The 25,835-nt window shown below is 37.4% G+C and overlaps 2 protein-coding genes across 4 annotated transcripts in view; one reads left to right on the top strand and one right to left on the bottom strand.

Moving 5' to 3' along the window:
* Positions 1–10,349, bottom strand: part of LOC115229015 (eukaryotic translation initiation factor 3 subunit J-A) — a 38,766-nt gene extending 28,417 nt beyond the window's left edge. For all 3 annotated transcript variants that reach the window (XR_003883290.2, XM_029799446.2, XM_036511227.1), the window contains exons 1-3: positions 10,230–10,349; positions 9,955–10,028; positions 1,605–1,662 (exon numbers count right to left, since the gene is read on the bottom strand). Coding sequence is in view for 2 of the 3 variants with exons in the window: in XM_029799446.2 (XP_029655306.1) it covers positions 1,605–1,662; positions 9,955–10,028; positions 10,230–10,248 (151 nt within the window). In the remaining variant the exon portion in view is untranslated. The remainder of the gene's footprint in view (positions 1–1,604; positions 1,663–9,954; positions 10,029–10,229) is intronic.
* Positions 10,350–15,784: 5,435 nt separating this feature from the next.
* Positions 15,785–24,476, top strand: LOC115232670 (protein MMS22-like). Its single transcript, XM_029802689.2, has 3 exons — positions 15,785–16,919; positions 18,556–18,924; positions 21,807–24,476. The coding sequence occupies exons 1-3, from the start codon at positions 15,825–15,827 to the stop codon at positions 24,105–24,107; spliced, it is 3,765 nt and encodes a 1,254-aa protein (XP_029658549.1). The 5' UTR covers positions 15,785–15,824; the 3' UTR covers positions 24,108–24,476.
* Positions 24,477–25,835: the final 1,359 nt, after the last annotated feature.

Raw genomic sequence — 25,835 nt, 5'->3', positions numbered from 1 at the left:
GACACTCACACAACTACAGTTTTATATATATAGATATACATAGCGCAGTAGTGGTGAGATGTGACAGCAAAGAAAAGCATACATTCACTCTCTGCATGCAATTAGACTCGGAAAGTTCGTGAGGAACCCATTGACCCAATTTGCTGACTTTTCCGATAGCACACAGGTCTCAATGAATGGTTGAATGACCAAATCCAAGCTTCTCTGCTAGTTCCTCAACAGTTACGATGAGATTTTGTTCCACCAGGGTTTTCAGGATGTCCTTGTCGAGTTCTACAGATCTTTCAGGATGAGGCTCGTCTTCTAGGCTGTAGTTTATGGCTCGGAATTTCTGGAACCACCATTGACACTGCCTTACGCTATTGTCCAATCCCCATATACTGCATTAATATTTCTTGTACTTTCCGTTGCGTTGTTGTCTTTATTGAACTCATAAAGCAAAATATGCCAAATATGCTCCTTTGTTACTTCCAATATAGCTTTGAAAAAAATAGCTGTTAAAATCGAAATTCACTCTTCAAAACTTGCACTATGAATAAGGACAAGATAAAATTACTACTTGCTTTTATAGCAAGTTAATATAAGTAGTTTATCCCATTCCCCTCTGACATTTAGTTCAAGCTGTTGAAAAAACCGCATTATTATATATATATATACATACATACATATACACACACACTCTCTCTCTCACACACATGCACACATTTATATTCTGTTATTGTTTTATACGTTTCAGCCTTGAGGTTGTGACCATGCTGGATCATGTGTGTGTGTGTGTGTGTGTGTCTATCTGTCTGTCTCTCTGTATGTATATATGTATATGTATGTGTGTGAACAATAATATTTTCAACAGATGTGTTGCAGATGTATCTGATTGTTCTCAAGCTTCAATACTGTGTGTGTGTGTATGTGTGTGTGTGTGTATGTATGTATTTGTATGTATGTATATGTGTGTATGTATGTGTGTGTATGTATGTATGTGTGTATGTATGTATGTGTGTGTGTGTGTGTGTGTGTGTGTGTGTGTGTATGTATGTATGTATGTATGTATGTATGAGTGTATGTTTACTTTATTACTCTCTGGCTATTTACTCTCTTCCAAGAACATTTTCACTCACTCTTATGTGTTAGCTTCCCATACATTTTACTCATGTATCTATCAGCGTCATAGTCGTCATCGCATTCTATTGTCTACCTGTCAACACACTGAATTAGTTTCACTTTATTCGTAGCACACTGTTTGTGTGCGTTTGCGTGTGGTGTAAACCAGACTAAGAAAAGCATTTGACACACACACCAGAATGTGAGTTTTCTGTAAATTTTGCTTAACTGGAGTTTAAATTTTAAAAACTGGACCTGGCATGACGCGATGCATTGTACTCTTAAAACTGCTAGGTAAATTGTAATTGAAGAAATCCTATATTGTAGATTTGTATAACTCCCAAAGGGAGGCAGATAAAATCTGCCTTTTATAATAAGAGATAAGGGAACGAATGGGTTAATAAAGTATATATGAACACTGATATCTACAAACATTGAAAGTATATATATTCCTATAAATATTAAATTCATTATAAAAGTCTATAAGCAAGAAATCAACTTACTAGTTGCCGTTTCCTCAGGTTTTACATCTTTCTTTTCATCATCATCCTCCCAATTATCCTATGAAAACAGATTAAAAAAAAAAAATATTCAAGGGATATTTAAAACAAAAGTATGTTCATAATTTGAAAGCATCTTTCATTAAGAGCTGATCATAAAATTAAGATTTAATTAGATTTTCTTTTCATTTCTTCACGAGAACATGCCATTTCAATTTTGTAAATACACAAGACATTGACCAACAACTTTCATTTTTTTTTTATTACTGATTCCCTATAATGACATAAGTACCTCAGTTAGTACATAAAATGTTAAACAATTCCTAGATACAAAAACTATCCCAGAATCTTATGGTTAATTATACCAATATGCAAACAATTATATTGTCATGAAGTACCTAGCTAAAGATAAACCCCACTACATAGCTTTTGTGGGCTTGGAGAAAGCCTTTGACAGGGTCCCCCGATCCCTTATCTGGTGGTCGATGCGGAAACTGGAGATTGACGAATGGCTAATAAGGGCTGTACAAGCCCTATACAGAGAGGCTGTCAGCAAAATTAGGATTGGCAACGAATATAGTGAAGAATTCCAGGTAGAAGTAGGTGTACACCAAGGCTCAGCCCTCAGTCCCCTTTTATTCATCATAGTCCTCCAGGCAATAACAGAGGAATTCAAAACAGGTTGCCCCTGGGAGCTCCTCTATGCTGATGACCTGGCTCTCATAGCAGAATCACTACCGGAACTAGAAAAGAAATTTCGGGTGTGGAAGCAAGGGTTAGAATCAAAGGGCCTTAGAGTAAATGTAGCAAAGACCAAAGTTATAGTAAGCAGAAAGGCGAACTCAGCACACCCCGCCTCGGGCAGGTGGCCCTGCTCGATCTGTAGGAAAGGTGTAGGTAGAAACTCCATAAGATGCACCCAGTGTAAGCTATGGACGCATAAGAGGTGCAGCAACATCAAAGGGAAATTAACTGATAAGATAGCTTTCATGTGCGGCAGATGCACAGGGACAATAGACACCACAGACACTCAGAAAACAGATTCCATCACACTCCAGGGGAAGAAACTAGAAGTAGTTGATAGTTTCCGCTACCTGGGTGACCAAGTTAGTAGTGGAGGTGGATGCTCAGAGTGTCACCACTAGAATACGAATAGCCTGGGCAAAGTTCAGACAGCTCCTACCCCTACTGGCGACAAAGGGTCTCTCACTCAAAGTGAAAGGTAGATTGTATGACGCATGTGTGCGAACTGCCGTGCTTCATGGGTTGTGACTGCAGAGGACATGCGTAGACTTGAAAGGAATGAAGCTAGCATGATCCGCTGGATGTGTACTGTCAGTGTGCGCGCATGACAGAGGGTAAGCACCCTGAGAGAAATGCTGGACATAAGAAGCATCAGATGTGGTGTGCAAGAGCGCCGCTTGCAATGGTATGGTCATGTACTACGGATGGATGAGGAGAGATGTGTGAAGAAGTGCCACTCCCAAACAGCTGAAGGTATCAGGGGGAGAGGTAGACCCAGGAAGCATGACCTCAGAGCGTTGGGCCTCACTGAGGCAATGGCGAAGGACCGAGATCTCTGGAGATATGCTGTGACTGCAAAGACCCGGGCTGCTTCCTGCACCAGTTCCGCGTAGCCCCTGCCCTTTCAAAGTACCTTGGATTCCAGAACATCCCGCTGTGCTTGAAACCTGTTGAGTCAAGTACATGAACATCAAAATAAATATCAATGGAAATAGTAGTTGTGATACCTGTGCCCGTGGCACATAAAAAGCACCATCCAAACGTGGCCGATGCCAGCGCCGCCGGCACGTTAAAAGCACCAACCAATCATGGCCGATGCCAGACTCCCCTGGCACCTGTGCAGGTGGCACGTAAAAAGCACCCACTACACTCGCGGAGTGGTTGGCGTTAGGAAGGGCATCCAGCTGTAGAAACACTGCCAGATCAGACTGGAGCCTGGTGCAGCCCCTGGCTTCCCAGACCCCGGTCGAACCGTCCAACCCGTGCTAGTGCGGAAAACAGACGTTAAACGATGATGATGATGATATCCATCTCTTGTAAATCATTCAGTCACTCCATTTTATACATGTTTCACCCATCATATTTTATTTACTAACTGCAGTCTTTGGCAAGTCTTACCTTCTTAAATCCTAACAGATATCAAATATTTTTGCATTAAAAACATCTTTCTTACAGGTAAATTACTTTGTAATTCCAAAATGGTTAATATACAGAATGTGAATATCACCATCCTTTCGCGTCAGCTTTTCATACTGGCATTTGTGAGACGCTTTGACTGAAACTGGTAAGCTGGAGCTGCACCAGGTTCCTATCTGATTTGGCATGGTTTCTACATTTCCTAATGCCAACCACTCCAAGAGTGTAGTGGGTGCTTTTTATGTGCCACAACTTTGATTTCAATTGGATTGACAAATCTTCTCAAGCATGGCGTATTGCCAAAGGTCTCAGTCACTTAATCCCATTTGTGAAGTCCAACATTTGAAGGGTGCTTTTTATGTGCCACTGGCATTGGCCATGACTATGGTTTCACTTGGCTTGACGGGTTTTCTAAAGCATAGCGTATCACCAAAGGGCTCAGCCACTTGCCATTGCCTCTGTGAAGCCCAACATTTGGAGATCATGCTTCACACTTTCTTCATGAAATAATTGCTAGAAGTATAAAAGCTAGCAACATTTTATATTGTTGTTAAAAGCATTCATTTGATTTTAAGACTAATTCAGTTCTATCATATGAGATATTTATCTTCAAAATGATTATTTGATTTTATAGCCTATAAATAAACACAATGCTGAATGAAATATAGTTCAACTTAAGCTATGAATATTTTTCATTATCTGGCTTTAAAAACACTCTTTTGATTTTAAGGCTAATCTCGTACTGCCATATGTTACAACAGTCAGTAACGTTTAACTCACGGCCTCCAAATAGACTTCAAAATTAGCTTTATGCTATCTTAAAAACAATTTAGAGTTGCCTTCAAAAACATTTTACCTTTAAAAGTTACCTTTCATCAGTAACACTTACCATACTACTACTAGCTTACATGTAAGTTCTTTTTTATCATAAGTTTCATTTTAGTTAATGAATTCAAAAATGAAATTTATTTTAATTTTAAATATTTCCTATTTTTTCTCAAAAGGCAATTATAATGTAAACACACAAAAGAATTTGTTTAAAAAATAAAAAGTAATGTATTGCCTGCAACACTTTTATGGAATGTCATCACAGGTCTCTTTTGGCTGACCTTATTTTAGACACGATTGAAATTAAAGGAATACTGCAGTCAGTTGGTATATCACATACGAAACGTGCAGATTTTGTCCTAACTAGAAATAACCTTTTCAAATTTTTATTCTCGATGAAACAATTTAACTAATCAAAATTTCTCTCAATTTACTGTCTTAAAAGGACACATTGTCATACTCTCGGAGTGGTTGGCGTTAGGAAGGGCATCCAGCTGTAGAAACTCTGCCAGATCAAGATTGGAGCCTGGTGCAGCCATCCCTCAGTCAAAATCGTCCAACCCATGCTAGCATGGAAAGCAGACGTTAAACGATGATGATGATGTTAGTCTTAGGTTGCTTCTGATCATGATTATCAGAATTAAAATGGGCCTAACAAGAAGTAAACATTCCAGCTCTCTCACTTGTTTACATGAATAATATTCAATCAACTGTTCTCTAACCACTATTTAGCCCTAGGAAGCATCGACGCTTCCTGTTGGCCTTGACACATTTCCTGTGTCCTTATATATTTACGAAGGGGAGACAAGCACCCTCAACAGCTAGGCCTGCATCTAGAGACATGCATGTTTCTGGGTCTTGCCCGTCATCAGTCTAGAGTAGCAGAGGCCTGCTAGCTGAAGATACCTGTCTAGACTTCGTATATCATCATCATCATCATCGTTTAACGTCTGCTTTCCATGCTAGCATGCGTTGGACGGTTCAACTGGGGTCTGGCAAGCTCGAAGGCTGCACCAGACCAGTCAGATCTGGCAGTGTTTCTACAGCTGGATGCCCTTCCTAACGCCAACCACTCCGAGAGTGTAGTGGGTGATTTTATGTGCCACCGACACAGGTGCCAGGCGAGGCTGGCAGACGGCCACGCTCGGATGGTGTTTTTATGTGCCACCGACACAGGTGCCAGACGAGGCTGGCGAACGGCCACGCTCGGATGGTTTTCTTATGTACCACTGGCACTGGGACCACAAGGATACAAATTCCATTGATATATATATATATATATATATATATACACACACACACATATATATATATATATTCTAATTTTGGTGATCAGTGAATAAACATCACTGAAAAAAAAAAAAATATATATATATAATAAATAAAACATGTACGTACCTACCTCTACATGTATATATACATGCATATATGGGTACAGGACACCAAAAAAACGTTGAACACAATGAGAAAATATATGTATTTACGAAGTCTAGACAGGTATCTTCAGCTACTCTAGACTGATGACGGGCAAGACCCAGAAACATGCATGTCTCTAGATGCAGGCCTAGCTGTTGAGGGTGCTTGTCTCCCCTTCGTAAATATATATAAGGACACAGGAAGTGTCGATGCTTCCTAGGGCTAAATAGCGGTGGTGTAATTCCCTTTGCAGGACTGTCACGTTATGTCGAAAGTATACAACCGCTATATCGCTCCACCACTACTCATGTCTCTCTGAGATATTTAGAAATTCAATATTTCTAATTTTGCTCCCTAACCCTTTAGCATTTAAACCAGCCAAAATAGTCTACATGCTTTGTGTTCAAACTGGCCAAATCTGATTGTTCACACCTACCCTTTATGTCATTCTAAAAATAAACACTCACATCAAACACCTGAAGCTACAAGATAATGCATGATTAATTCAAAACAATGTGAATTAATAAGCATTACATTTGACAGAAGAGTCTGAATGGTCAAAGCTGCCGGAATGTGAACAATAAGATATTGCAATTCAAATATTTTGCATTTCTCAAAACCATAAAACTTTCCATTTTACACACTGTATATATATATATAGATGCAGCACGGATTCTTGTCAGTGAACAGGTCGCGGATTTTAGCGACGAAAATATTTTGACAAATTAAACCTAAATGTTGAAGTGAATCGAACGGCTTTTGTGTGTTTCATAAATGGCTTATAAACACCTTCCACGCTGCAATTGTTTTCGTTTCAGCACACGATCTCAGATCAAATTACTTGCTATGCGAGTACATCTCCGTAATATATATATATATATATATATACATTATACATATATTCATTTTAATGTCCATTTTCCCATGCTTGCATGTGTCAGACAGAATTTTGACAGCTGGATGCCTGTCCTGTTTCCAACCTTCACCTGTCTCCACATAAGGTAATATGACCAGACAAGTCTTTCTCAGAAGATTGGGAATGAAGGATACCAATTGCATGACAGACACATTCATTTCTAACTATCACGGGATGTCTAAGCATGGAGACTAATATGCACACACACAATGGGCTTCTTTCAGTTTCCATCTACCAAATCCATTCACAAGGCTTGGTTTGGGAATCAGATAGTGAGATTGAACACAGAACCATGTGGTTGGAAAGCTAAATATATATCCTATTATAAATTTGAGTGATGTTTCTGTTACATTTTTATGTTTGCTAATTCCTCCTAGACCATTGGTGCAAGGACAGCGAAACTCAAACCAGCAACTCCCCTAATCCCAAAGAATGTCCCAAGGGGTCTATTTTTTAAAGGGCCGCAACTAACCCCCCTAGTTTCACTGCATTTTGAACTGAATACATGGCATTGGCGACCAAATCAGAGCAATGACAATGAATTTCATACTATGATGTACTCCCAGGAGTATTATAAGGAGGTTCAGTTTTTGAGCCCCCCCCCATTTTTACTGCATTTACCTTGCTTCTACGCTCATTGATCAATAATTATGATCAATATCAGTGCTCAGCATATTGGCAGAAATACGTTTGAGCATTCTAACTACCTTCACATACATTCAAATCACGATAAAGTGTTATATAACAGGTATGTTTCAAATGTGGTAGAGTGGATAGTAATACTTTGTAGTTTATTATGTCCAGTATATATATACACATACTATTTCAGGTAGTTTCAAATTAATCTCCTAAAAATCTAAACTTACTTCTTTTTGCATCAAGCAAACGATGATCAAAGGACATTCCAGTCATGACCATCACAGCTATTAAAGTCATAGTATTAACCAGGACTGCTATTATCTGACAGTTGCCTTTTAAGATGGCAGGTTATGAGGAAAATTTTGCCGCTATTTCTAGCAGACAAAGCAACCACATAGGCTCCCTCATCGGTCACCCTGTAGAAATTAGCAGAAAAGGTAATGTTACCAAAGTAGAGAGATTTAGAGATGATGAATTTAATTAGATAAATATCACCAACGTGAATATCCCAGATGATGGGAACGAATGGTAAGACAAGAATATGGAACTCATTTCAAGCTTCTTACAGACATGTAACGACTATCTCATGTAAAAAGAGTAAAATTATATTTTGTATCAGAGTCGTATAGATTCACATCCCGGATTTATTACAAAATCAAATACTTTAAAATTATGGAACAATTTTTTTTATAAAAAAGGTTATACTACGTTTTAAATATCTGACGAAAATACTTGGTGTAATCTGTGAGATATAAAGAACCGAGACAGACGTACAGCATGGTCGCAACTACCAACGTTTGCAGATCATAAAAAAAAAAGACTACAAAATATGCGCAACATTCTGTGACCGTCACATCGAACCCATTCTGTACAGAGCAAATGATTTACAAATTATATATATATATATATATAAATAAATACATTAAATGCCGGTTAAAAAGTAATGCACAAAATAAGTGGTATGACAGATGGTGACGACTTCCAGTTCTTACGTTTGAGGCTAAGAACGAAATATCTGAAGATTTCACACACACAATCGAGAGAGACATCGGAGAATGAAGGCTCTATATTTTGGCGATTTAGTTGTACTATTTAACTTCCTGAAATCTATAACCATTGTTTAAATCACTAAATCAACAGAGTATCTCGGTTTCTTAAGTCGTAGAAAGCAGAAGAATTTTACATCAACGAAGCTAGATTGTTCGAACGGGACACACCACTCTAGAAGATTCAATCAATGAAGGAATACAGTTAATTAGCTGGTAATTGTTTTATTTTAAAGCGAGTTATGACAAAGAAAAGAAACAGTAAGGTACAAAATAGTTACCAAATTTTCCAATAAGACCGTTTTTTTTAAACATATTTCAGCTTGAAAGTTTTACACGTGACAACTAAAACCGGCATTAATTAGATTAATGAGAAAATAAATCGTACAATTGTATTATTAGAACAGCTGCCGCGAAACAAAAGAAGCGTTAATAGGTTTCTATCTACTATTTAATGTATTCAATTTAATCAAGTCACCCACCTAAAAGCAAAGATCGTCATAATTAGATATCGAACTGTAGCGATATATATATATATATATGATATACAAAGTCCACAATATGGTGTAGAATCGGTTGTTTTGGCAATCGTGCTCGAAGCAGGTAAACGTGTTGATGGCAAAGTTTATTCCATCCTGCGACCAGCAACAGGATTACAACCTCATTATACGGATATAACCATCCATAAAATATGAAAAAGTGCTGTTTGGGGGATATAATATATATATATAGTTCGTTAAATATGTTAAGTGAGAGGTTAATCTGGACAAGGATAGTGGATCGATGATCGTTCTGGTCTGAAACGAGTTGGAGAAAACTGATTAAAAGCCAGAGAAGAACTCACATGTCTTCTTCTCTCCGACCCCGATTCTTACCTTTTCCCGACTCGAATAAAGTTTAACATCTCACAGCTGTTTAAATGTGTTGCCTTTCAAATCTGGTTTAGGCTGTTAGATATCTTAATTCAAGAGGCCTTTCGAAGGAATTTTAGAAAAACTCCTTCTGGAATCAGTTTTTGATGCCAAAATAAAAGCGAGAATCGACGAATTGGGGAGATTTTTTACGGCGACTGAAAACGTCCACGAGGCATCTTCGATTCTTATATAAACATCTTGGATGTTTTAATAGTGAATGTGGAGGGGAATCGTCTCGAAGCAAACGATGATTATAAGTGGGGATGAGAAGGAAATTCCAATTAAAAACTTAATTAAAATCGAAAATTAAAACAAAAACTTAATGTCAGCCATTTTGAAAAAAAAAGAAAAAAAAAGAAAAAAAAGGTTTTTTTGATTTTTTTTCTTTTCTTTTGATTGAAATGGTTTTTTAGGAATAAGTTTTGGGAACTCACTTTGACGTCGTCGTCTTCGTCTTCTCCTTCCCATTTGTCGCTGACAACGTGTTGGAAATCAAAATCTTCCTTTTCTGTCAAAAGAGAACCAACAATATTGAAGTGCCCCACGATGGGAGGCAGACAAAGAAATTCGAGATTAAACGACAATAACAAGCGGTTTTGTGGAGTATAGAGAGACGGAGGTGAAAAGTAATGAGATGATATGAGCATAATGAGGGCTCTAAACCCTCGGAATGCCCGGGTTTTGACCGAAAGCTTCGGGTCCGACTTACCCCAGTCTGCGTCCGACATCTTGCAAAACGTTGCCGCTACTGATTATACTCTCGCAGCTCAGCAGAAATCGCCAACATGCGGCGGTTTTCTAATTAAAAAAGAACACACTCTCAACACATAAATATAATGTTTAGGTTTTCTATTAAATATTTTTACAATTTTTATTGAACAAAAAAAGGATGATAGAGCCTTCGTTAGTTTCTTTTCAAAAATAAGTCCCTACTTGGAGATTATACGCATGTGTTTTATATGCGTATGTCAGTTAATATTTTTCTAAAACAAATTAATTTTTTTCTTATATTGTATTATTAAGAAACTTACTGTCACATTTATTCACCTCATAAATTTATTATACCTTTTAAAATAATTTTATAATTTTCTGTTGCTATGGTTTACGGTTTTGAATTCTCGTTGCAACGTGACGCATCCCGCAAAAAAGTTTGGCGCCAAGTGACATAAGCAGTGCTCGAAACTGGTCCCAATGTCTCTGCCTACGTGACTCAACGTCGGACCAGAAGCCATTCGCTCTAATTTCAACACGTTATTTCATCCTTTATTTATTTATGATATTCACTTCTTTTACACTTGCCTCTCTTTATAACGAACCTTTCAAATTACAAACTATATGGTATAAATTCGTTTAAGTGTGTCTGTCCCATTTCGCCCACTCTTAACAGCAGGATGTCGCCATACATTCTACTCTAATAATCGTTAAAGATAATTTGTCAACTCAAAATAGTTTTTTATACCTAATTTACAAACGTATTTAATTATTTGAGCGTTTATAAATTCATTAAGTTCTTGTATCGTGAAAGGTAAATTCTGATGTTTCTTCGAAAGGTCAGCTTACCACTCCTTTACAACACAGGAACTTTTTTCGTTTTACCACCACAGACCATTACTACTTTCTCAGATTTTAAGTTATTTTCGTTTTATTTTTTTACATTAAGTCTTTCTTAAAGTAATGCCAACAACCAATTTTTACAAAATCAAAAGTAGAATCTTGCTAGCGAATATTTGGAAAAGTTTAAATTCTGTGTATTTGGCACTCATTTGTTCGCTTACCATTTGCCTTTCCTCATGAGGAAAGGGAAAAGGTGGCTACCAAACTGAGGTGGGAGTAACAATCGAAAAAATTAGAAATTTTCAGATTTTTTTTACAGAACAGAGAAATGGGAGGGAAAAATACCCCTTCTAGTAACTTAGCAATATGCTTGAGATATCATTTAGATAAAAAGGTCTTTTAGTTCGAGATCAGATATAGAGTCAAAAGTCTTCAATGCAACTGTCCCATTTTATTTTCAGATACTATATTCAGGACTTCGGTGAAGGTAAAGAATACGCACACCTGGTGGTTAGGGTTTCGCATATTCTTTACCTGCGCCTTGGACTTCATTATCCATTGTAATCTTTTATTTTCCCCGAGACATTGTGATGTGATTCGAAGATTGTGCTGCTATTTCTAGCAATTTGAGCGATCTCATAAAGACTTGTTTGTTCTTTCCTAGAACGGTTATAACGAGACTACGTTTGGTGGGTCAAAAATGATCTTTGCTCGCGCAAATTTCCTCACCAGACAACAGTAGACATGGTTTTATTTCTAGTAGGCTACTGTGTATAACAGATGCCTTGATATTTTGTTCGGGCGGGTCTGTGATCTAACAAATTCATCATAAAAGATATATATGTGTATTACTTTCAATTAGGATACAAAACCGAAGTTGGTTTAGAAATATCGCAAAACAATAGGCAAGTATTTGTTTAGCCCCAGGACAGAACTGATCGAGCAAAACCTATGATCAAAAGCGTTCCAGTCTAAATTATCTTGACTTTTAACCTCTGATATAATGTACATGAGACAACATGCAATGCGAATTGAGGAAGATTTGCTTCGGCTGTTATTTCTGTGACAAACAAACCCTGAACAAAAATTCAGCGGGGAAAAGAAAAGATCCATGTCTGGAAAATGTACAAATATTTATGGAAAATGGTGTATATATGGTTTCATTAGGCTTACAATACCTCATTCGCTCAAAAATGATCTTGTATAATTCCTATAAAAGTAAATGGTTAGCGAATTGAGTAAAGATCAGAACACTATATTCCTTTTGCTTTTCAAGGAAATCAATTGCCTTGATTTTAATTAAAATTTGACATACATTGCTTACATATTTGAGATTGTCTCGAATTAAGTGTTGGTAAGTATCAAGAGAAAATAAAAGATAAATATCGTATGTCAAACCTCATAAATGTGTGGTTTTAGAATGTGTGTTGAAGTGCTGTTAAGTGCAGCACACCTTATACGAGTGTGTAACCCTCCCCCCGACTTTGTTTTCTCATAATTTTCAGAATGAATTTTTTTTAATGAAATTTTTTACAGATACCTTAAATCGAAATTTAATGGGGAGGGGCGAAATTGGTGGGCGCACAGACATAATATTTTTTTTAATTTCAAGTTTCATTTTGTATACATACATACAGATATATATGGTGTGTGCGCGTGGCCACCAACTTCTTCACATCAAATTCCGATATAATCTACACCGGTGGTTCTCAACTGGGGTTCATATGGCCCCCGAGGGTCCACACAACAAAATAGTAAATTGAGGATTCACAATAGTATTTTAAGGGTCCCTGAAAAAATTTTCCAGTTGACATAGGTATTGGTATGTATTGCAAGAAACAGTTAGATTTTTCTCTAATATTTATATAGTTGAACCTACACAAATTAATGTGTGGAAAAAAATAATAATATTCTATAAAACTAGTTTTTAAACATAGAACGGCAACGGGGGTCCAACAGAATAAAAGAGCAATCAAAGGGGACCCATTAGATAAAAAGAAAAAAAAAAGGTTGAGAACCCCTGATCTAACCCATCTAAAAGATAATAATTTTTTTTTTTTTTTTACTTGTTTCAAGTCATTAGACTGCGGTTGTGCTGGGGTACTGTTTGGAGAATTTAAGTCGAACGAATCGACCCCGAAAAATTTCATTAAAAGAAATATCTATTTCTCTGAAAGTTATGAGAAAACAAAGTCGTGGTAGGAATGGTGGGGGGGGGAGGAGCATTCTTCAGGTATGCCGTTAAATATCTATTTTCGAAAAAAAAAAAAAAAAAATCACTCTAGCACCAAGTGCTTCAATTGGTCCGTTCTTTGTAAATCTGAGAGCAAATGGAATGGAAAAATACATTGCAGAATGTAAAAATTAGACGAAAAGAAAACAGACATGATTAAGGAAAGATGCATTGCAATATGGCCGAGGGAAAATTCTTTAAGGGGTGGTGGGGATGACCTGTTTTCTACACAAATATGGTAGAGGCTCACATGTGTAATATAGTGAGATGTAAAACTTCGCTTAACTAAGATTACCAATACAAAGAATAGACAAAGCATCCGTGCTTAGAAGTTTAAAAAAAAAAAAAGGTGGTGGTGGGGGACGATAACTAATAATCTTTTCTACAGTAGACACAGGACCTGAAGTTTGGGAGAGGGTTTAGTCGATTACATCGACCCCAGTGCTCAATGGATACTTATTTTATCGACCCCGAAAAGATGAAAGGCAAAGTTGACCTTGGCAGAATTTGAAGTTAGAACGTAAAGGCGGACGAAATGCGGTTAAGCATTTTGTCCGGCGTGCTAACGATTCCGCCAGGTCACCGCCTTCAGGGGATAACTAATAATAACAATTAATTGGCATTTTGGGAAAGTATAGCTGTAGTATGGGATCGAATATGGTCTTCAACCCTTTGGCATTCAAATTACTCTGTCAAATGAAATGCTTATTCACACTATTTTGAATTAACTATGCATTATTTGAGATTTCAATGAGTGACTATATTTTTAGAATGGCATTGTTGGATAGGTGTGAGAGGCTGGATCTGACTGATCTGAACATAAAACAGGGATATTTTGTCTAGATATGGTTGGTTTAAATGCCAGAGAGTTAGGGAAAGCAACGTACATTTCGTGTAGACGTACAGTGTTAAAACATGGAATCCAGCTGCAAAGTCTAATGACAGGTGCTTCTGATAGGACATAATAGAAGAAATGTCTGAGGACTCTACCCCCACGACTCACCCGGGAATAGAAGATGGAGGAAATTCGGATGAAAAGAAGCAATCGATTAAAATTTCAGAAACTGTTTTTGGGTGCTGTACAGAACTATATATTCCTAGGAATTAAGTACCAACAGAGAGTTGCATTTGGTCAAGTTGTTGACATACTCAGTGCCGGTGGGAAGTTCACTAGTTTAAATATCAATTCTTGAGCTGCAGATGTTTAGCTTTTTATATTCTGTGCACCTAATTGTAAATCTACTCTACGCAAGCGACTTTTGTAAGTAGCAAGAACAATTTATATAGTTAGCTTTTCCTTTAATGGTTTCAGTCGTAGGACTGAAGTCATGCTGGAGCACCGCCTATAACTTTCAAGAACAGACGAAGAGTAAAGTGTATAACTTGCTGTGATATCTATTCCTGCAACGTTCGCAAGCCTTACTTTCTGGGAACGTTTTGATATGTTAAATAAATAAATACACATGTATATAAAATCTTTTGGCACAATTTCTGTTGGGTTAAGCAGGTATAAGCTGGGGTTAGTTCGACTAAATGTCTTGCGTCTTGCTTTTAATTTCTTTAAGCATGTCAGCTCAACTGCAACATTCATCCTAAAAGAGTAATTGATTTTAATCTGGATACTACTTAAATACAAAGGTCCCGACGCCTCTACGTAACCCTAACCCTAACGAGTGTGCACTGTAAAAACATATCGTTACATAGATGCATCGGGACCCCTGTATTTAAGTAGTGTCTTAATCTGTTCATATATCATAAATTCACACAGAAAAAAACCCTAAATATACAATTTACATGTTAGTTTGGAATTAAATATATATTTTTTTTATATTGGCGAAGGAAATTTGTGATGAAAATCCATTTAATTGGAGCGTTAGCGAGCTAAGTGAAACGAAATATATATTTATAGGCGTGACTGTGTTGTAAGAGGCTTGCATCCCAACCACATGGTTCCAGGTTCAATCCCATTGCAAGGCACCTTTGGCAAGTCTCTTGTACTATAGCCTGGGGGCAACCAAAGCCTTGTGAGTGGAATTGGTAGACGGAAACTGAATAAAGCTCGTCGTGTATGTATGTATATATATATATATATATATATATATATATATATATATATATATATATATATATGTATATATATGTATGTGTGGTGTGTGTGTCTTTGTGTTTGTCCCCCGCCACCATTTGACAACGGGTATTGTTGTGTTTACGCAGCCGTAACTTAGCGGTTCGGCAAAAAAAAACCGATAGTATAAATACTAGGCATTAGTACTGGGGTCGATTTATTCGACCACAAATTCTTCGAGACGGTGTCCCAGCATGGCTGCAATCTAATGACTGAAACGAATAAAAACATAAAAAATGATAGATGCACATAGATTTAATGAGGGAAGAGAGGAGAAAATGTTAAAGTGCGAGAATGGAAGGAAATATTTTTTCCAGTTCGACCGAAAGGGGAAATAACTCTCCGGTACTAAAAGAAAGCGGGAAATTTGGATTTGTTGTGAAAGGCGCGCCATGCCTCAGAGCAATGGTTCATTCGGAACTCATCGGGTTTCTACAACCACCATCACCACCTTACCTATTCGTCCGCTTGTTATGTTTGTTTGTAATGGCGAAGTCAACCCGAACTGTCTGGACGATTTTCATCCTGAGAGTTATCTTAGCAAAGGTACCCTGAAAGATTTCTTCCAACACACCCAGGTCAGTGCTTCAACATCTCCACAGCTGCAAACTCAGCAGAAACCTGTTGGGTTTTTAGACGACGACGATGACGTTTGTATGAACGAGGTGAACCCACCTGTTGACAGAAACACATGTTCTAACTGGATCTGGTTGTTTGGTTTTAAATATTCCGTTAGAACCGCATTAGATTTCCACCCTGAACGTTTGTTTTTATTGTTTAGACAGTCAATCAATCATGTTGTCAACAACGCCGAGAGAGACACTCTCAGAATGGGAGAAGTCAATTCCCACCAAAGTAGAGAACTGTTAAGTCAACGAGAGCAAATTAAAACTTTTTTGGATTACATCAATTATTATTTACAGAAATATGTTCCTTCGAGTCTGAGAAATGACCCGTCGAGTGATTGTAACATTCCCGAGGAAACTAATAACCATGTTTTTCTTCAACAATTATTTCATAACATTCAGTTATCGTTGCAACACATTGGACCCATCTCCGAATTACCAAGGCACTTCCTCCAAAACAGTACCTGTCGCCATGGAAGCAAAGGTGGTTCAGGATTTTATCACACTTTGCATATGCATCTGGATATATATTGGTCCACCATGGAACTAGTCTTCCGTATTGTTGATTTGTGTCCTGATCACAATTTTGAAATCACATCAGAAATGTTACATTGTGGGTCTCATTTGGTACCTACGGATGAAATCGAACCAGATGCATTTCAAAGAATTGTGAATTTTATCTTATGGGACTTGTCGGCAATTGCTTGCCAGCGTTTTTCTAATCTTGCATTTTCTGACTACACCAAAGTATCCCCGTTTACGTGTACCTGTGTCAAAGAGATGTGGACGATGTTAATTCAGGTGCTCAAACATCGGCAAAGATCTCGAGGTGGACGAGCGTTTTGGTACTCATTATACGAGGTAATGTATTTTTTAAATTTCAACTATTTCATGTGATATATAACAATATATGAATTTAAGGTGGCAGAATCGTTACGGTGCCGGACAAAATGCTTAGCAGTATTTCGTCTGGTTTTACGATCTAAGTTCAAATTCCGCTGAGGTCCACTTTGCCTTTTATGCTTTCGGGGTCGATAAAATAAGTACCAGTCGAACACTGGGATCGATGTAATCGATTTACCCCCTCCACCGAAATTATTGGCCTTGTACCAAAATTTGAAACCGAATCCTTGCATTTTTATAGTCTATATCCATCGTATTTCTAGCTTTGGATTCTGCTTTTATGTTATTTCTATAAAAGATACTACCCCCTAAAGAACAACGGATAACATGTAACGTCATCTCAAATACTTAGAAATATCATACGACTTGTACTGCCAAGAAAAAGAGAGACATTTATCACTGTACTGGACAAGGATGGAAAAAATCATCTCTTTCTAACAAATATATGTACTACGTTTTATTTTTTTACTTATCTTGAGGGTGGGGCCTCAGCATGACAATAATCTACTCGCTGGCATCAGTGAAGGAATGTTTAATATTTTTTAGTAAATTTGAGGCTTGTGTGAGTATCTGAGATTGACTGTGATCATGATTATGAAAAGCCTGGGGTAAGTGGGAAACTAGAGAGAGAGAGAGAGAGAGAGCATCGTGGTGATAGGAAAATTTATAAATCATATCAAAGTATGGTGAATAATGGACTTATTCTTCAAACCAGTCTGAGAATCAGTCACAATAAAATATTCTGCTCTGCTTGTGCTTTTATTTATTTTTTTGAAAAAATGTTTGACTACATCATGCCAATAAATCTTGTACCGGAGTTAAAAAGAAGCTACACAATCTGAATACAATTTGATTCGGAATAGTGTTCTAATATACTGGTGTGTAACAAGAGAATGCTCTGTCATATAAACCTGCTGGAAAATGACATCCTTGATTTGAAGATTAACTATGACAACAGAAGCAATATCTCTGAACTCTTGTGTAAATCATTAGTCATCATTATTTTAATGTCCACTTTTCCATACTTGAAGAGATTGGACAGAGTTTGTTGAGGTCAATTTTCTACAGTTGAATGTCCTTGTTACCAACCCTTACTTTTTCTAAGTAAGCTAATTTTTTCCCAATATCAGGCAAAATGATTGATAGTGGCTCTCATTTACAGCTGTCATGCAGTATCAAAGCAAGGTGATACAGACATACATAGACATATACATACATACATTTATGCACACACACACACACACACACAATGGGCTTCTTTCAGTTTCCATCTATTAAATCTACTCATGAAGCTTTGGTCAGTCTGAGGTTATAGTAGATGTTTGCTCAAGGTGTCGTGGGACTTGCACCCAAAACCATGTGGTTGGAAAATAAACTTCTTAACCACATATTTATCCCTTAATCAATAAAGGATTAAGCTTATTTAACAGCAGTATTGTGAATGTAATTTGTATATCATATAAGGACAATTAATGAATAGATTTATTGCACACAATGTTCCTTGTTTTTCCATCTCTACATGTATATTGTATTTAAGAAGTGTAAAGAACTTTGACTGATTTTACTTTAAATTCATTTTCTTTATATTTTCTAGGTTATAAATGGACATAAATTGATTTCAAGTGCAACTGGTGATAAAACTGCAGGAACTATTCCCAACTTTTACTCTAAAAACGAGCTGAAAAACATTCCTGGGTTCTGCATCTGGATGATTTTCCATTTGGCACCACTCTATAAACTCAACAATTTTGGTAAACTTGATACTGGACAGAGATATGTTGAAAGCAATTATGAGGAAATTGTCAGCCAAATGAAAGGTTTACTCGCTGGTCAAGTTTCTGAGGAAGAGCTCCAATGTTATATGTTATGCTCCGTACAAATCTGTCGATTGTGGAAAGCAGATTTGACATTTCTAAATGTTCTTTGGAATTACTTTTTTCGTAAACTAAACAACACCTTTAAGGTAAAGTACTATAATAATAATTCTTTCTAATTTGGGCACAAGGCCAGCAGTTTGAAGGGGAAAGGGTCAGTCAATTAGATCAACCCCAGTACTTGATTGGTACTTTATTACCTTATTTTATTGAACCTGAAAGGATAAAAGGCCAAGTCGATCTTGGCAGTATTTGAACTCTGAAAGTAAAACTGGAAGAAATGCTGTCAAGCATTTTGAGAGGTATGCTAATAATTCTGCCAGCTCATCACCTTCTAATTATTCTTTCTATTTTGAGGGAAGGGGCACATCTATTAGATCAACTCCAGTACTCAATTTTACTGGGATTTTTTTCATACTACTACTACTACTACTACTGATGATAATGATGATAATCTTTTCTACTACAGGCACAAGGCCTGAAATTTTGGGGGAGGGGATAAGTCATTTTCATCGATTCCCCCCAGTGTTTCACTGGCACTTAATTTATCAACCCCGAAAGGATGAAAGGCAAAGTCACCCTCGGCGGAATTTGAACTCAGAATGTAGCAGTGGGTGAAATACTGCTAAGCATTTCATCCAGTGTGCTAACAACACCGCCAGCTTGCTGCTTTAATAATAATAATAATAATAATAATAATCCTTTCTGTTGTAGGCAGAAAGCCTGAAATTTTGGGGGTAGGAGACTGGTAGATTACATTGACCTCAGTACTCAACTGGTACTCATTTTATTGACCTCGAAAGGATGAAGAGCAAAGTTGATCTCACTGGAATTAGAACACAGAATGTAAAGGTGGAAGAAATGTCACAAAGCACTTTGTCTGGATTGATAATGATTTTGCTAGCTTTCTGCCTTACTACAGATAATAACAATGATTGCTATCAGAGGCACAAGCCATAGATTTGTGAAGAGAGAACACTTGCAAATACATACAGACTTAATGTTACTACTCTTCCCGGTGTCTTAATCTTTTGCTACTCATACTCCAGCTACATTCAACTTGGACATCATCATGCTGCAGGAACTACAAAGACCTCCTTTACTGAGAACATGGGACTCTCAACACTGCATATAGATTTTATCATGAATATCATGGTCCCCATGCCGGTGGCATGTAAAAAGCACCATCCGATCATGGCTGTTTGCCAGCCTCGTCTGGCACCTGTGCCGGTGGCACGTAAAAAGCACCCACTACACTCACGGAGTGGTTGGCGTTAGGAAGGGCATCCAGCTGTAGAAACTCTGCCGGATCAGACTGGAGCCTGGTGCAGCCCCTGGCTTCCCAGACCCCAGTTGAATCGTCCAACCCATGCCAGCATGGAAAGCGGACGTTAAATGATGATGATGATGAATCAGTTTATTTCGTACTATCTTAGTATCCATGAACAACTCATGAAGTCCCTGCACATGCTAGCCTCACAATCTCTGATAATCTCTTGTGGCAATCTTACATATGTACATCATCAGCATCATTCAGCATCAGTTTTCCATGCTGGCATGATTCAGACAGCTTAACAAGAACCGGCAAGAGCAGGGGTTGCACCTCTCGCATGGCAACATTACATATATGATATCACGAAAACCAGGCTTCCTCTTCAGAGACAGAAATTACTTCAGTTTTCATAAGTTGCTAACCCTCTTCAACACTGCAAAACAATAAAAAAACTGCTGACGTACTTTACATAGAAATGCTGCTGAATATATTATACCACACCCTGTTTTAAATGAGTCCCATCCAGTTGGTGATTCATTCATCAGGATGGTACTCCCCCTACTATAATGGCTTCTGTTCCTTCAATCCAGGGTCAACAAATATTTTATATCTTTGATCCCTTCATAGAATTGTTGATCACTTATCAGCCCATCATGTAAATTTCTAGAATAAATTAGAAAGTATAATTAATAAAAATTTCTTGATTGAAAGAGAATAATTCTTCCATTTTTTTTAATCATTTAATGAGAAATATTTTAAGAGATTTAACAAAATTCATGAAGGGCAATAATGCTCAAAATTGTTTCAGGTGTTTATCAACCCCTTGAACAGATACATAGATACCCCACCACCCCAGGGGTCAATACTGACCACTTTGCCAACCTCTGCTTAAAAGTTACAAGCTAAGTGGACTTTCTTGTTCAGCCTCTTCCTCCACTTTTTTTTTTATCTCTTGTTTCCCTTGAAAACTTCTGCATCAAACACTTTCCTTATTCCTTCTACTCCAGTTATGCATCCCTTAGGATTTTCCTCTTCATCTATAAATCTTTCTTCCACTACCCTGCATTGATCTTGCCACTATGTGAAATTATGGGCACTTTGTTCCCTCTAACAGCAAAAACCTGATGTTGCACACTGAATGTATAATAAATGTAATTATTTATTATTACACTACATTTATTTTAACCAATGATCCTTTTGAGTACTTATAAATTTCTTCTGTAGACTAGTACCAAAATGTGTGCACAATGGTGCTGCCCTTCTTACTAAATAGTAATTATATATATATAGAAAAAAAAACAACTTTGTCTATAAATGTTTGTCATCAAAGATTTTGACCAGTTATAAAGTTGATGCTTTCTTAATAGATCTTTACATGCCGGTGGCACGTAAAAAGTACCCACTACACTCTCGGAGTGGTTGGCGTTAGGAAGGGCATCCAGCTGTAGAAACTCTGCCAGATCAAGATTGGAGCCTGGTGCAGCCATCTGGTTCGCCAGCCCTCAGTCAAAATCGTCCAACCTATGCTCGCATGGAAAGCAGACGTTAAACGATGATGCAGATGATGATGATGATGATCTATCTGATTAATTCCATTTTACCTTAGACTAAGAATTTGTATTTGACCATATCAACATTTATGTTTTGTATCTATACTTGTACAATGTCTTTGTAAGATCACATTTTTACTTCTTACAGGTTAATACATCTGGATTATCTGGCATGGTCATCAAAGTTAAAACTGCTCGTGAATTATTTGAAGAATGCTTGGAGCTAAATAATAAAGACTTTGATTTAGCTACTCTTTCTAAAGGAAATAGTTTCCACCTATTTCTTTACCTAACATGTCAACAACTCAAAGCATTTGTTAATGATGGGAACAATTCAGCCTGGCGGAATTTTAAAGGACGACTCTTATCAAAGTTCCATCAACGAGGAATGCAAGAACTGACAGAACCTGGTCTTACACATTTCACCAAGCTGTTTCTCAGCTTAACATTATGCACACACGATGAGCAGCTACTGCGATCTCTGTTCGATTTTTACAACATGATTGACTTTCGATTAGCTGATACCAAGCGCCAATGTGTTATAATAAAGGGAATTTATGCAGGAATGTCCATTTTCATGCACTGGAATCATGACTGTAGTGCTGCAATTGACAGAATAATACCATTGCTGAATTACATAAGTAGTAAATTTGCATCAGATTCCATCGATGTGCACAAGCGAAGAGATCTGTGGGATGTCCTTAAAGTTTATATAGATTGTTTACAAGACTTAATTGATTCTAGTCCTGAATTCACTTTATCTGAATATAAACTCATTTCAAAAGACATCAATCTCATTTTAACAGTTTGCCATAATTTTGAAATATGTAGCATGGTTGTTTTGTTTAGTGCAGTTCTGTCAAAGCTGCTTTCCTTGGTCAAAACCCAACAAGAAACTGAAGGAGATATATTCATACCAAACGACCACCATGAACAGATGGCACAAAGTATGTGGGTAACTGCTTTCCCATTTGTTGAGAGTGAAGCCAAATCTCCGAAAGCACTGCCCGAAATTGCTGACCTTGCAGCTCAGTTCCTCTGCCTTTCACTTACACTCCCTGACTGGAGTCCCAGTTTTTCCTCAGTCTTCTCCAAATTTGTTTGTGATATATCTATCAATGTGTCGGTTACTTGCCGTTTCCTTGGACATGTTTTGGCAGAACCATCTGTCACTGAAAATCTAGAAACTAGTGAAGATCAGTTTCTTAAAGGCTCACTCCAGATTAAACTAATCCATAGCTGGCTTAGATGTTGTTTATTGTTAGGACCTGTTCCCTCAAGACAACTTGAAGTTGTGACCAAATATGTGTTAGATTTGCCTATCATTAAAAGAATCTGTTCTGTAGTAAATAAGACAGATCTTACAAGTGAATGTGAAGTTTTGATAGAACTTTTCAAAATGTTTGCAAAGGCTCATGAAATTACTGTCAGCTGGGAAGACAAAATGAAATTGAAAGAGGATATTAAGCTATTTTTTGAAGATATCAGTATTAGTATACAACCACTTCTTGATAATCCCTCGAATATGTCGGTTGTAAAGCATATATATTCTACAATAGGGAACCTTGTAAAGTTCTGTGCCCCTTTGTTGTTTAATGTTCCTTCTTTGCAGCAGGTCATTGATTGCTTGCTCTTCCCCCATTCTTTATTTAACCCTTCCAAGCCTCTCAACCCAATCATAAAGTCAGTTGTACATGACACGCTTCATTTATTTGTTTCGGGTTTGAGTAAAATCAGCAGCCGATATGCCCCATATGTCCAACGAAGACTTAAAGACATAGTTCTGCAATATTTGCCAAGGTTTCCATTGAAACGTAGTGGTGGAGAACAAACTAATTTCACATTTCAACTAAAACCTCATCCTTTGGTACATTTACTTACAGATAGACTGGTTACAAATAGCATTTGTAACATGAGAAACTTTCGAAATTTTATTTGGGCAACTTTACAGGAAAATGTCCTGAAAGCCGAGGGCTTAAAACTTCCTGAATCTACAACTATTGGTGTTCAGTTTATTGGAGAAGTTATTGATATGACAGAATCGACGGAAGATGTCGCTAAAGACACACTGTTACTGCTTCGACCACTTCTGGAATGCTATTTACTCACAAAAACTCCTCAACTTAGACAAAGTACAACACAGGTGTTAAACCTTCTCCTGAAAGCGTGTTACCAGTATTCAACAGAAGTACCTTGTAAAGAATTATTAGAAATACTTAATCAGTTTTTGACTGACTATTTTGCCAATTTTCCTGCTAGTCTCAGTCAACTCTGGAATAAGTTGTTCTTATTTTATCCGGACCTTTTACAAGAAAATAGACCAGTTTTGTTATTACTTCTGGAAAAACTTGAACTGAAGCGAGGTACAGGCACTGATAATCACCTTCGTCAACATTGGTTAACGTACTTAAATAAAACAGACAAGACACAAGAAACGGTGTCTTTATAAAAACACCTTCTATATTTGTAGTTTTATAAAAAATATATATATTCAAATTGTGCTGGTAACATTTTGATTTTGTGGAAAATTTTCTTTAAATTTGGGTAGTGTATTGCAGACACTATTGTCCTTCCTTTTTTAAGACAGAGACAAAATGTTGCTGCTATTTTTGGCAGATCAAGCAACCATGTAGAGGTTTCCTCCCAATCATGCTGGTGTACATATGAAGCTGACAACTGAAGCTAGAGATAATTTAATGATTGAATGTTAATGTTATGACAGTGATAAGAGATAACTTTGCAAGAAATGCTCAAGTAGTAACTTGAAGAGACACTTTAATATATGTGTGTATGTATGTGTGTGTGTTTCTGAATGCTTTTCAAACTAATCAATGAAATAAAAGTCTGATATTGATTTTTCTTGTCCTTTTGTTTTTCATAACTAACAAAATAATCTGATATATCTTAAATTATTTTGAAATTTTGATTTTCCCACTTCCATTCAGTTTCAGACATTTGATGCTTATCTTCACAGCTGGTTTATATTTGAGGCACAGGGATGGCTGTGTGATTAAAAAGTCGACTTCCCAACCACAATTTTAGGGTCAGTCCACAGCTTTTTGAGTGGATTTGGTAAAAGAGTAAAAGAGAGAGAGGTACATGGTAACAGAAAGAAGCCCATTGTGTGTGTATATGTCTGTGTGTGTTTGAGTTTGTAATTTCCCTTTTCATGTATTTTGCTGGTTGTAAACAATGGCTCACTGATGGCATCCTTTGTTTCCAGTCTTCCATGTAAACAAATCTGGGATCATTGTTGTTCAGTGGAGTGGGAAAATATTACCTCACACAGAAAGTGAGGGTTGTTAATGAGGGGCATCTGGCTGTAGAAAACTCCGCCTTGAAACTCTTGGTCGAACAAGTTGACCCTAGTATTTATATTTAAGTTAGGTAGTTATTCTACCGGTCTCTTTGGTTGAACTGGGGATGTAAACAAACCAACTCTGGTTGTCAAGCAGTGGTAGGAGACAACACATACATACAGGCATGGATGTGTGGTAAGAAGCTTGCTTCCTAACCACATGGTTCTCAGGGTCCAGCCCCCCTCCAGGCACCAAATAAAGTGTCTTCTACTATAGCCTCAGGCTGACCAAAGCCTTCTGAGTGGACTTTGTAGATAGAAACTGAAAGAAGCCCATCATATATATATGTATATATATCTATGTTTCTTTGTCTTTGTTCCCCAATGACCAGTGTTGGTGTCTTTGCATCTCTGTAACTTAGTGGTTCAGCAAAGTGACCAGTAGAAAAAGATGGCCTAGTGGTTAAGCTCTTGATCATAAAGTCATGGGTTCAATTCCTGGAACTGTTTCTCTGTATGATTGCTATCCAGTAACCCACCCCCACCACTCTATATACACCCAAGTTTTCGCCACTGGACCCTCTGCACTCTCTAATCGCACTTCCTTAGCAATACCTTGCCACTTATATATTATGACGTTCAAACCTCAAGGGTGTGTCTTGGCACTTGCCACCATCTATATCTCTCTTCCTTTACTCAAATGTCCCGTTTCCATTCGGATTCCTGTCCCTTGGGAGTATGCCCAGAACTTTCCCACACTCTCTCTCTCTCTCCTTCTCCAGCACTTCCCTCAGTTTGGGTAATCATGTTTCTCCTTTGTGGAAGCACGTCTTTTTCTGTCATCATTCCTCATCTCTTTCTCTCCGGCTGGGTAACCTT

Source organism: Octopus sinensis, linkage group LG2 (genome assembly GCF_006345805.1).
Source record: "Octopus sinensis linkage group LG2, ASM634580v1, whole genome shotgun sequence".
Taxonomy (NCBI): Eukaryota; Metazoa; Mollusca; class Cephalopoda; order Octopoda; family Octopodidae; genus Octopus; species Octopus sinensis.
The sequence above is the reverse complement of the archived record's forward strand: the minus strand, read 5'-3'. Positions and strand labels throughout refer to the sequence as shown.

Bases quoted from the DNA above. Each gene is read 5' to 3' on its own strand.
- LOC115232670 (XM_029802689.2), top strand. From the start codon at position 15,825: ATGCCTCAGAGCAATGGTTCATTCGGAACTCATCGGGTTTCTACAACC. The intron at 16,920-18,555 runs GTAATGTATTTT...TATATTTTCTAG, and splicing joins TTTGGTACTCATTATACGAG to GTTATAAATGGACATAAATT. The intron at 18,925-21,806 runs GTAAAGTACTAT...TACTTCTTACAG, and splicing joins AACTAAACAACACCTTTAAG to GTTAATACATCTGGATTATC.